This window comes from Crotalus tigris, unplaced genomic scaffold (assembly GCF_016545835.1).
Source record: "Crotalus tigris isolate CLP2741 ecotype Arizona unplaced genomic scaffold, ASM1654583v1 scf7180000018693.663989, whole genome shotgun sequence".
Lineage (NCBI taxonomy): Eukaryota > Metazoa > Chordata > Lepidosauria > Squamata > Viperidae > Crotalus > Crotalus tigris.
This window is the reverse complement of record NW_024097152.1, coordinates 86,508-100,025: the sequence shown is the minus strand read 5'-3', so window position 1 is coordinate 100,025 and position 13,518 is coordinate 86,508. Positions and strand designations below refer to the sequence as shown.

The following is a 13,518-nucleotide window of genomic DNA, read 5'->3' as shown; positions in this document are numbered from 1 at the left end:
GGCTCAGCGCCGCCCGCCCGGCCCTTCCGGCCACGCGCTCCCTCCCGGCTCGCCGGCAGCGGGGCGAGCGGCGCCCACTTCGCCTCTTTCTGGCCGGGCCCGATCCAGAGGCGGCGTCGCGCTCCGGCCGAGTGGCCGCTTGGAGGCAGGGAGAGAGTCGGGCCCGGTGCGGGCGCTGCCGAAACGGGGGCTCCGCGGCTGCGAATTAGGGACGCGGAATCGAGGGCGAGGGGGCGGGCGGGCGCCTGCGATCAAAGCGACTTAAAGTAAGGAAAGGCTAAGCGAGGGCAAGGAGGCCAGGCCGGCTGAGAAGGAAAGCAAGGCTCCCGCTCTCCCTTGCGACGGCCCGGGGTGAAGAAGCCCTCGGGGTCTCCGGGGACCCTGGGTCCGGAAGGCAGGCGCGCACCTGCGCGATGGAATTGGCGAGCGGTCTGTTGTGGGAAACGGCCAGGTCAGCTCACGGAGCAGGGGCGCACCAAGGCGTTTGGCACCGGTTGACGCTTCCGGGAGTCTTCAAGGACAACCCCGTACGCAGCGCATTACAGCAGTCAAGCCATTAGATGACGGGCATGAACGTCCAAAGGGTCCCTCTGTTCTGGAAAAGGATGCATCAGATATAGTTGCGCAATCTTGTTTATGATCTTTGTCAGTAACTATTGGCCAGAATCCTTGCAACGAAAGTGGATCAGGAGAATGAGCCGCAGGGAAGCAGCAGACAGTCTGGTAGTTGCGCTGGTTCTTCTGCAAGACGCTTACAAAACGCAACCTTAAGTACGGTTTATCCATATTGGGATAATAAACAAAAAATATTGGGAACACTGAGAATGGACCAGAGTTCATAGGCAATACAGATAGTACTTGAGTTATTACCTCAATTAATCCCAAACTTTTTGTTGCTAAGTGAGACAGTTGTTAAGTGAGTTTTGCCCCATTTTACAACCTTTTTTGCCACAGTTGAGTTACACTGCAGTTCTTATATTAGTAACACATTTGTTAAGTGAATCTGGCTTCCCCATTGACTTTGTCAGAAGGTCACAAAAGATGATCACATGGCCCTGGGACAGTGCAGCCTTCATAAATATGAGCTAGTTGCCAAGCGGTTGAATTTCGGTCACATGACCATGGAGATGCTGCAATGGCCTGCTTTTTTCAGCGCCACTATAACTTCAAACTGTCACTAAACAAAGTTTTGAGGACTACCTGCATATCCTCTTTGCATGCAAAAGATCCCCAAATTGATCCCTGCCATCAGCAGGGTGGACTGGAAATCATCCTGTTTATAAAGATCATGTAAATAAGATTATTACATGAAATAGTCTGACTCAGTGGCTGGGTTTGAACATATATTACCAGGCCAAAGACTTAGCCACTTCATCTGCACATGTAGAATTGTGTTAGTTTTAACCTTGATTACAAACGTTTGAAGCTTAGCACATTATATATGAAGCATTGAGCTTAGCTTTGTCAACCCAAAAAGTGGTTTAATTTAAGCAAATCGCATTTCCTCTGTTGACAGGATAAAATAGGTTTTCTATCACCCACCAGAAGCAAATCTTTTCCTCCTATCCTTGTCAAAAGCCACTGCCTCCTGTGAAAACAGCATTCCTTAATAGACTCATTCATGTCGCCCTCATTTAATAAGACACCATGTTTTCTTAAAGGAATCACAAGTACTCTGTGAAATCACTTGCCAGTCTTATACCCCAGGAATAGTGTAGCTCAGTCTTGTTCTTGGTGAACCCTGGGCCTGGTGTCCCATGTAACACACGAGTTGACATCTCAACAATGATCCTTTAGGACTAAAGTTTATAATAGGCTTTGGCATTCAGGATGGGATGGGTCGCCGCTGTTGAGAATGATGAAAGCCAAGCTGAAGAAAAATGCCTCTAGCTGATCTGCCTCCGACCACCACTGACCAAAATACTGCCCTGACTAACCATGCCTTCCAAATGTTGAAGTTTGGGATTCGCTATTTGAGATAATGAACAATTTGGTTTAGAATATATAGGGCAGTGAATTGATGTAAAGGGTAATAAGTATTCATTCCAGGCAATAACTTTGCTATTTGCAAGAATAATAGGTGAAGTTAACAAACATCTGCGTTGTCCCATTCTGTGACTAAAGGATGCTCTTACCAAACCCGAGAGGATGACTTCACCCTGTTTAAATACTGAAGGTATAATAACCATTGTGACTAGTTCTGTGTTTCAAGAAACTGTTACTTTTCAAATTCTACTCTAATTCATGAAAAACTCAGAATTCTTTGGCCACTTGTTTTCTTTTCCCTTTTTCCAGCCCACAAGGAAGATGTGACATGTTAACTCTAAAATAATCTGGGAATCACAGTAAACTGTAAGAGGCTTTACCTAGTTGTGTCTGCAACTTTTTCCAGCACTGAACTGCCCTCATCTCTGCCCTTCTTGACACAGATAGCATACCAAATTATCAGGGGACTTTCTGCCTGAGGATAGAATAAAACTCTTGGTTTGGATTCTTTCCAGGCCAAGGGTGGCCTTTTATTTTGAGACTTAATGTGAAAATCTTCAAGAACAAAAAAAAAAGAAATCGGACTGCTACAACTTTTTCAGCAAGCCTGCAGGAAATTCCCTCCCAGTGGTTCATTGGCATTAGCCCTGAAACAGTCCATGATATTTGGAATGAGACATTTTCTTGGGGAAAAGAACCAGCCTGAGATGTTGCTTGAGAGCCCCTGAGAAAGTGTCAGCAAAACTGATCCAAAAGGCTTGATCTCTATAGGTTTCCACTGAGTGTTGAGATCCTATCTTCACTTGGTGTTAAGGAACTATGGCCGCCTGATAAGCAGAGAACTTGTAGCTGAGAATTTTCTACTGATTCCACAGTAGATGTTGTATTTCTTTGCAACATTCAAGTCTCAAAATGCAGGGCTCAGTAGGCAAAGTCCAGTCAAAATAGGGAGGTCCTACCTCAGGAGTACTAAATCTGGAGAGAACTTTCACAGCCTATTTTTTTTGGGGGGGGGGGGGAAGAAGCCTACTGATCTTCAGACAACTCCCTCTTCTGCTATTGTTGTTCTTTTATTGAGCATCATTGTTGTGCCTTATCCACGCATTAAATTAGTTTAAGGGGACACACTACAAGATATTAAAGCATTTTAAAAAGCATTTAACCTTCACTGTCATTAAATAAAAATGAGTGCAAAAGTTAGACAGAATAACTGAAAAGAACAGGTTTGCTAACACCAACGTTTATCATTCAGAATCCAGAATCAGTGCAAATGCCTTCAAAGACAAGTGTCAATTTAAGTTATTAAAATCTACCCAATTCCCTTGGTAAGACCATCAACATTCTATAACAGTGTTTGTTGAAATGAGGAAGACAACGTGGGAAGATACTACCATAAAAGAGTGATAATCAATGGTTAATGGATTGTTTTAAACTGTTTTTTCCAGGAAGCAAAGCTTCATGCCCTATAAGATTACATAATCTTGAAGAATACAAAGAAAAATTCCATGCTTTTTAGGTTAATTTGAGTTATAAACTTTAAATGTGATGTTATATTGTTCACATACTACTCCCACCCCCATCCCCAACTCAGCAAGAAATCACACCAAAATGAGCGCAAAGGAAGTATTTTGCCTGGATTTAAGCTCCTCCAGAAAAATAGCCCTTCTGAACTGCCTGCTATTCAAAAGCGAATCCGTGTCAACGTTCCCCTCCCCTCCCTGCTCTTCCAAGGCCACCTTCAGAAATGGAAAGGGGGAGGGAGGAACAACTCACTTGTTCCAAAGCCAGCCCTTGAGCTCGTGCTGAAGGGGATGCACAGCCGTGTGAAGAGGCTCCCCTGCCCCATCCTCAGCTTGGCTGCTCTCCCCTTTCAGGCTGGCATTGATAATGAGCTGGCTAATTACTAATAACTTCAAGTGGTTCAAAAAGAAGCTGGGCAGGTAGGATTCTAAGCACCATCTTTTAGAGAAGGTATACTGATAATCCTTCAAGCCACTTGATTTGTCTTCTAGAATGTTCCACAGCCAAGGTCAGTTCAGTGGCAACCTTACCAAGAGGCATGGCCATGTACACAAACCTGTTTCTCAGTACTTCTCAAAGCAATACTTCTTTCAGGGGAAAAACTGGTGATAGACACAAAAACTCAGAAGTAAAACATGGATCCTGACTAGGAATACTCAGGGAGTGTATGTGTATGTACAGCTATTCTATGTAATTACACTTTAATCAATTCAGCATCTTTCAAAAGTACTGAGGAGGCCTTGCGATCTTCTGTGCTCTTAATGCCATCTCCAAATGCAGGCAGACATTTGAGACAGTACATGTGGATTATAAAAAAAGTACTATGTAACTTGTTTAATGAAAGTTTAAAATATGGGTAAAATGCTATAGAGCCTCAAACAAGCAGGGACACCTTTCTAAAGAACAAAGAGAAGTTTGGCCAATTCCTCTTTAAACTATTCTGAAAGGCGTGCCAAGAGTTCCATTTAAACACAGTGCTCTAAAAAGATCCAGTTGTGTTTTTTCACATTTACTAGAAGCTTCTCTTAATGAAACTATGGTTCATTTTGGCAGTATTTGCCAAAACATTAGAAAGAACTGCATAGATAAGAATATAGAAATAACTGTAAACATCTGTTTAAGAATCAGAAGAATTCCCACTTTCTGCTGCCTAAATTCTATGCTTTAGGGCACACAGACCTTCATTCCCAAACTTCTGCACTGAGCAGCCATTAAGATTAAAATCTGAGGCCTAATTTCAGCTTTCCACTCTCAATATTTGCAGATATTTTCAAAAAACATGGTGGGTAGCCATGTATTTGAAAGACAAGATGTCATATCATTTGTAAACAAATCTGGCCTTCAATCCTTAAGTGTAGTCAAACTGAATGTTGACATTTGTAAGATCAAGCAATCTGAAGGCCAACTCTAGAAATGCAGGCAAAAAGAGACTTCTCCCCTTTGGGTAACAAAGGAAGCAAAGGGAAGAGGGGAGAGGAATTAGGAAACACATATTTCATTTAACCTGACAGAGGAATACTTATTCCCTAAAACATTCTTACATTAGAACCGCAAAGGAATGTATAGGAGAAGTTCACAGAGGCTGCTAGTAACAGAGGCCTGTATACGGACTGGAGTAGCACCAATATGTTGTCCTTGAACCACCTGCAGTAACTAACCCCCCAATTACTTCCCACAAACCAGCACAACTTCGTCTGGCTGGCACTGGAGAAAGTGCTGCAGCTCTACAGGGCAAAAGTATACAGTAGAGCCTAGTCCTTCCGTGGGATCTCCATCAGCACAACCAGGAATCAGATCCAGCATCAGAACGAAGCAGCAACACAGGCCTGCTCCGGCCACAACATTTTCAAAGATTACAAATCCATCTTGTCTGCACAAGAGACTTCTACTTGGCGCCAAGCCTCGTCGTATGGTGATGCAAATAAAACAATCTTCTGTATTCAATACTATGACATAATTACATTCTCGAACCTCGTTCCTGCAAAATCTGAAAAAAAAACCAAGTGAGAAATTAGATTTGACAAAATCTTCCAAGTGGATTTGTATACTAAACATTGTTTATTCTTGTTTCTAAGAAAACTCATGCCTTTGATGCAAAATGCAGACCAACGCAAAGCCAGCAAACAAACATTTAGCCATAGAGCAGTGGTTCTCAACCTGTGGGTCGGGACCCCATTTGGGGTCGAACGACCATTTCACGGGGGTCGCCAAACAACGCAGTCCGCCATTTTTTCCCCCTTTTCCTTAGCTGTGCTACTCCCTTTTATTCTATTGGCTTTTGAAAGCCAATAGAATAGACTCTCTTGAATAGAGTCTAATTCTATTGGCTTTCAAAAGCCAATAGGAATTGTCCAGGCTGTCTCTGCCCTACTGAGCCTGCCAAAAGTCCCATTCTGCAAATGGTGCTGCACCAGTTGAGTAGTCCTCGACTTACGACCGGTTGAGTAGTCCTCGACTTACAACCAGTTGGGGGTCGCGACATTAAAAAGGTTGAGAACCACTGCCATAGAGCATAATATCTCAGTCATGAAGAGTTTGTGCAACCCCTGCCACCAAGATGTGGGAACACCACCAACTTACTAGAACTACTGGAGGTACATCCCCCTCTCAAAACCTGTTCAAAGGTATAAAATCTGCACTTGAAAATATCATTTCTATAAAGCCCGCTTTCAAAAGTTTTTAATTGTTACTATTAAAAAGATATCCATTCCATTCCTCCATTACTTTTGGATTCTATTATGAGATAAATTCCATGCCCGGTAACATAAACACGTTTAAATTTTAAAGACTTTCAGAATATCATCACGGTGGGAGCCAAACCGATCTCAGAAGGGTATTATTCCAGGGGCAGGTGCTATAGCATATAGTCCTCGACTTATAACAGCACATTTAGTGACCGTTCAAAGTTACAACAGCACTGAAAAAAATGATTTATGGCCGTTTTTCACACTTACAAATGTTTGCAGCCTCCCCAGGGTCAGGCGATCAAACTTCAGACGTTGCCAACTGACTCCTATTTGTGACAGTTGCAGTAGTGTGATCCCCTTTGGCAACCTTCTGATAAGCAAAGTCCATCGGGAAGCCAGATTCACTCAACAACTGCAGTGATCCACTCAGCAGCTATTGCAAGAAATGTCGTAAAATGGGGCAAAATGCACTAAACAGCTCAATTGCTGTTGTAAGTCGAGGACTCCCTATATCTTCAGGTAGGTTATGCAGGAGATGAGACAGAATTGTTCAGAGAAGATATGTATGTATGTATGTATTTAATAAATATATTTATCAATTTTTTATGCCACTCATCTGACAGCCTTCTGAACAAGCAACAATCTGCTCAAATTACAAGGAAGCTGTTTTGGGTTGGACCTCAGGATTTCCTTGTTGTTACAGCTGCTCAACACTGGGACCGACCCCTCGGGGGGTGGCAGACTCCCCTTGGCTGAAGACACTCACCTGGCCTGACAGTTTGAAAAATAAGGAAAGTTTGAATATCTGTGCATGACAACCTTTGCCACGTTTATATAATATTTTTAGGCTTGATTTTCAAGTTTATTCTACTCTGAAGGAAGGGGGCAAACCTAGAGTCCCTTTTGAAAACTCCAAACCATAGTTTGGACAAAGCTGATTCTCCCAAACAACCCACTGGAGTTACTGAAGGTTCACCAGGAGATGCAAATTCGGCCCCACAAATTACAGAGGTTGCAGATCAGCACTTGCCAGGCTGCATCGTGGCTTCATTAAAGGGCCCTTGGATATCTGCTCCAGTGCAGCAGCTGGCAGTACGGGAGCTGCTGGATATAACCCAGCCCCAACGCCACTTTCCATAAAGTGCACCCAGCAACAGATTTGCCTGCTCTGCCTGGGGTTCCTCTTGCCTTACTGCCTTCTCCTTTATGTCCTCCAGTGGACGTCAATGCTCTTCACTAAAGTTACCCATTTTCTTTTCTTAAATTACCACGTTGCCTCAAAGGTAAAACAATCCATTCATCTGTTCATTCAAAAAGAAGGGCTAACGCCACCTTTAGAAGTATTTGTTGAATAAAATCTCGGTCCTATACATGGTATGAGGCAGGGCTCTTTCTTCCAATTTAATCCTAAATAGGATGCCTACCAAGCTGGGGTTTGTGACTAATGGCTGTGAGATTTTTATTACCATTTAGAGAATTTTTACTCTTCGAACTGCATGTGGTTCTGCACTAAAATAATAATCATTCATACTCCATTTAATTTCCACTGTGAGAACCTGCTGTGCTGGAATCTCTTTTGGATGGAGTCCTGGTGGCGCAGGGGTTAGAACGCAGAATTGCCGGCTGACTCTGCCCACAGCCAGGAATTCGATCCTGATCAGCTCAAGGTGGACTCAGCCTTCCGTCCTTCCAGATTGTTGGGGGCAACATGCTAATATTTGTAAACCACTCAGAGACTGTTATAAAGCTCTATGGAGCAGAAGATAAGGCTAAGTGCTATTGCTATGGAACATCCAGAAACACAAAAGCTTGAGGCTTTTTATGCATTTTAGATTCTCGATCGAAACTATCATTTCCCTATCTATCTATCTATCTATCTATCTATCTATCTATCTATCTATCCATCCATCCATCCATCCATCCATCTATCTATCTATCTATCTATCTATCTATTAGTATCTCTCTGCTATAATTATTAGAAATAATTAAGTTTGTCCCCATATTAAAGGGTAGATATAGTTATCGAGCTGTTTCACTCTGCTATGATGTATTTGCCTAAGCACATATGCATATTTAGAATAAAATATTTTCTTAAAAGTTTATACTAGTGTGTTAATCTTAACCCCTTTTTTGTTGCACCCATATAGCCAGTGCAGGTATCTTATGCAATATATCTTATATAATAATATTATATCTTATATAATATATTGATTTTAGTCAAAATTCTTTGCATATATTCCTCCAAATTATTCTAATATTATTTCAGCTTTCGGTGTTTGCGTATAGATTTCCTTTGTGCTGGTTAATAATCACGATAAAGAATATTTTTATGTCTGCTAAAATGGAGCTCATACATCTTTACGCACCTCATACTGAGTATTTGTTGAATCATACACAACAAATTTACTGGAAACAAGAGAAATTACATCTGACAATACCAACAAATTGAAATAATTGCTAATCACTTTCTTACAGATGGGTATAGGTATCCTCTGACACTCTTCCTCCCTCATTCTGTGACACAAAGCTTATTTTAATAATCTGTGGGGATTTTACCCCAAGGCAGTCAGCTCTATTGGGGGGAAAGTGTCGGAGAAACCCTGCACCGAAAAGCTTTGTCCCTGTCAGTCTGGAAAACTGAGTCCCTGGCCCTTGCGCTGTTCCAAAATTGAAATAATGATACTTCAATCCGCTTTTACCCAGTATCAGGAATTAAGGGATGTAGAAATAAAAAAACAAGAGGCAATATTGTGCTGGGGGGGGGGGAGCAGCAGGTGGCACTTAAACCACTGCTCAAAAGAAACTCAGGTGCAGTTAACCTTCTTCTTACAACTCCTCAAAGATGGCAGAACGTAGACAATAACAGCAAATAATACAACATGTCCTTGAATGACCCAAATTGAATATGGAGGTACCTGGCTGGCTTTTGGCTTAGCAACTATTACAAACTGAGAAATCAAGTAGCCAAACTAATTCATCTCAAAATAACTCTGACACACTCCTAGAAAAACCAGCAGTCAAGTGACACATTAGGACCAAGAGAACTCTGAGGTGCTGCAAAACCCCAGATTTTTCCAATCACATGTTTTAAGGATCAGGACTGTGTGACCTCCTGTTTCAATGAGATAGCTTTTTATTTTTCACTGGAGTGCTTTTTATAGTTTGTGTCTAAAATGCTCATATCAACTCATTTTTCTCCTTTCCCCAGTTCTCACCATCACTCTCTTTTTATTAATATTTATTCCGGAAGAATTAGGTGACGGCTTAGTCATTTTATGGTAACACAAAAAGTAAAACTGTATTAATAGTAATAAAAAGCAAATAAAAATACCCTTAAAATCTAGTGTCAACTTTCAAATGATCTTGGCTGCAGCCATCTTCACTTAGTTTTCAGTTGCCACAGCAATGAGAGGGGGGGAGATGTATTCTTTTAGTTTAGACATAACAATAACTTTCCTGTGGGAACCAAGGTCAAGCTACCTACGTTAAAAAGCCCGCCAAAGTAGTTAATTGGGGATTGTGATTTATGACATATTGCTGGGGTGGGAAGTTCAACTTGTTACATTGTAACCTTGGGGGGGACATTCAGTCTTGGTTTCACCTTTGTTCGTGCCGATACTATGTAGCCATTAAATGTGTTCTTTGAGGAAAGCTATTGTCTCAGAGTTCTTATTTCTACTGGTCTCATCTATCGGAACCATGACATTAAACCAAGACTCCAAAATTCACTAACCCACGGGGTCCTGAGCCATGGTCGCCTACCTAGACTCTAGGAGAATGACAAAGACTCAGGGAAGACGCAGAAATGGAAAAGGGGATTCAATCTTGAGCCTCGGAGCGGCGGTGGCAGATGGGGCGCAGGCAGCTCTGGTCGAGAGTGCGGTCCTTGCAGCCGGAGTGAGACCGAAGTCCCGTGAAGTCAAAAGCTGACTCAGAGGGAGGAAGCAATCGTCCTCGGGGGGACCTGGCAGTCAAGATGCTGCCCTACCACTCTGTGTACACTGAAAGCTGCAGAGGTCAAGTTCTCACTGATCTCGTCGCAGGGTTTCCATTCACCTGTGATCATGAAAGCAAAACAACCGGCCACTTGGGATGAGTCCGGAGAGTGGAAGTACCTGACTGCGATCCACAGCCACTCGGTCGAACGTCTGAGGGAGAAGTTTGACAGGCTGGAGATGGCCGAAGGAGGGCAGGCCATACGCCAAGTAATCTCAGGTGGACGAGAAGACAGGTGGTCTTGTGAGCCTCCACCACCCTGGCGAAGTCCCAGCCCCATAGTGGTGGCATGGGCCGCCTCCCCATTGCTGAAGCCGGACCTAATGTCGAGCCCAGTGCACTGGCAGAGCCCTGACCACTACTGACACCATACCAGTCTGGATCAACCCCAACGACAGGTTAGTCCCGAATATTGCCAGTGTTCTACCAGCCCTGACCAACGCCGACGCCCTGCTAGCCCAGACCGGTGTTGCCGTTCTAGCCCTGACCGCTATTGATGCTATGCCAGCCCCGAACGCTGGTGGCGACCAGCCAGTTCAGATTGCCATCAATGCCCAGCTGATCCCAACCGCTACCAGCACCATGCCAGCCCTGATCGTCATCGGCGTCCTGCCAGTCCATGGGCACCGCCAAGGGTCTTCTGACAAGGGGGTTCTAATCCCAGTTGCCTGGCTTACTATAGGCTCTCTGGGACCGCCGCCCTGCAGATCCACCTCCCCTCAAGCCCACATTTGATGGAGAAAGTGACTATTTTCCTGAACCAGGTGTGGTCTCATGTAAATCGTTATGACCGGGCTTATTTAGATGAAGCTGAAATGACTGATTCCATAGCTGCAAATTTGGAAGGGGAGGCTGCGGAGTGAATGGCTGCCCATCATGAGGAGCAGGCACCAAAGCTATGGAATTTTGATCTATTCACGACTGGGTTGAGAGCTAGGTTTGAAGATGAATCCCAGGCTGTACAAGCAGAAAAGGACATCCACGATGTGAAGGAGAGGGGTCGGCCTGTGAGAGAGTACATAAAAGAATTTTGGAGGGTGACAGGACGGATCAGGCAGTGGCCCGAACAGTCATTGATCCACTACTTCAAAGCAGGCTGGACTGCAATCTGTTTCAGACGTGCATCTGCAGGGGGAATCCTGATTAACTCCATGATTGGTACCATTTGGTTACAAATTTGGATATCGAACTGACCCAGTATCACAAGCCTGCTGTTTCAGGACCCCGACCAAGGCCAGATCCAGTGCGACACCCACCGTCGTAGTGCCCCCCACCTGCCATGGCAAGTGGATCCGTTAGAGCTCCCACTGGATCTCAAATCAAGTGCTTCAAGTGGGCAAATGGGGCATCGAGCTGTAGACTGCCCGGTTCCTTTCCCTCCGTCGAAAAGTGCGACCACAGCTCCCACGAAGCCAAAGAGACAACCCTGGCCAGCGCAAGAGAAGTCGAACTGGGTCAGCCAGGGGCAAGTTGTACAAGTCACCTCTCCTACCCAGGAGAAGCAAGAGGAATCGGCTGAATGCCTGCCCGCACCCGATCCATACAACAGCGATGACACAGGGGAAGATGACCCAATGGTGAGTCAGCCTATCCCACCTTTTGCCCTTTCTGCCAAACTATTAGTGCCAAAATCAGGGGCTCAGATGGATCTGAATGTTTTAGTTGATTCGGGATGCACCCGATGCTTGATCAATCTCGCCACCATACTAAAACTGCGCATTAGGGCAAAACTGCTGCCTCTACCCATGAGGTTTGAGCAGGCTGATGGGTCTCTCATAGGGGGAGCCCCTGCCACTCCTTAACTGAACTAGTGCACCTAGAGATAGGGGAGCATTGGGAGTTAATCCGTTTTGTGGTGATCAGAAGCAGTGATTCTGTGGCTGGCTTGGCTTGACAAATGGTGCTCTATGATCTGGTGGGAGAACGGAGTGAGGACTTTAAGATTAGCAACTAGACCTTCACCTCCTCCACCAATCAGTGGCCCGTGTGAGAATCAAGAGCAGCCCCTGGAGACCTTGAAATCTACTGTGAGTTCCCCGCCAGGAGAGCCAGTCATCCCAAGTGAATAAAGAGACCTAGCAAAAGGATTCAGTAAGGCGGAAGGTGATGTCCTGCCCCCCACCGAACCACTGACTGCGTTATTGAGATTTTACCGGGAGCCAAATTACCTAAATCAAAAATGTATTCGATGACCTCCCGCGAACTGAAAAAACTTAGGGCATGCATTGATAAGAATTTAGCCAATGGATTCATCCAGCCAGCAAAATCCCAGGTAGCTGCTCCAGTGCTTTTCAAGGAAAAGAAAGATGGGTCGACGAGGCTGTGTGTGGACTATAAGGGGTTAAACTGTGTCAGCATGGAGAATATGTACTTCCTCCCCTTGATGAAGGACATGCTAGCCATTTGGCAAAAGGAAAAGATTTTACCAAATTAGACCAATGAAAAAACGTCCAAGTAAGCCCCCTGGATTATTGCAGTGAGTCGCAGACCCTTCCCAATCCTGGGAAGAGATTGCCATGGATTTTATTGTGAAATTACCTGAAAGTAGGGGAAATACGGTAATATGGATTGTGATTGACCTTTTTTCTAAACAAGCTCGTTTCACTGCCTACACCAGTCTTCCCTCTGCTAAGAAATTGGCTAGAATGTTTCTCATACCGACTCCATGGAGCTCCAAAGTGCATTATTTCAGATAGGGGGGGGGGTGCAATTCACTGACAAGTTCTGGAAAGACTTTCTGAAACTTATTGGGTCCATGCAGGGACTTTTCATCCGTCTACTAATGGGGCTGCTGAAAAAGCTAACTCTATAGTGGAACAATACATTAGGTGTTATGTTGACTACCAACAGACCACATGGGCTGACCTCCTCCCCTTCGCTGAGGTGGCTTACAATAACACAGTGCATAGCAGCATTGGACTCACTCCTTTTAAAATAGCTACTAGTAGGGAATTCATTCCCATGCCTGAACTCCCTCAGGACCCTCCTGTTTCTCAAACTTTAGATCAATGGGTAACTTCTTGGAAGACCATTTGGGACAATGCGAAAGTGGCTCTAACAAAAGCCTCCAAAATTTACAAAGAGCAGGCAGACAAGAGAAGGGCCCTCAGAGGCCATTTCGTGTGGGTGAAAAGGTTTACCTCTCTACAAAATGTCTAAGACTCAAGCTGCCTAGTAAAAAATTGGGACCAAAATTCCTTGGACCTTTCCCCATAGTGTGAATTATAAACCCAGTCACCGTGGAATTAAAGCTCCCTCCCCTTTTAGGGAAAGTTCACCCTGTGTTCCACCGCAGCCTAGAAGCCAAACAGAGAGTCCTTATTGAGAC

General features: G+C 44.3%; 1 protein-coding gene across 1 annotated transcript in view; it reads right to left on the bottom strand.

Moving 5' to 3' along the window:
- Window positions 1–3,210: 3,210 nt before the first annotated feature.
- The window catches only part of KCTD5 (potassium channel tetramerization domain containing 5), a 33,274-nt gene continuing 22,966 nt past the window's right edge, over window positions 3,211–13,518 (bottom strand). The window contains exon 6 of the mRNA XM_039355562.1: window positions 3,211–5,494. Coding sequence (XP_039211496.1) covers window positions 5,465–5,494 — 30 coding nt within the window. The 3' untranslated portion in view covers window positions 3,211–5,464. The remainder of the gene's footprint in view (window positions 5,495–13,518) is intronic.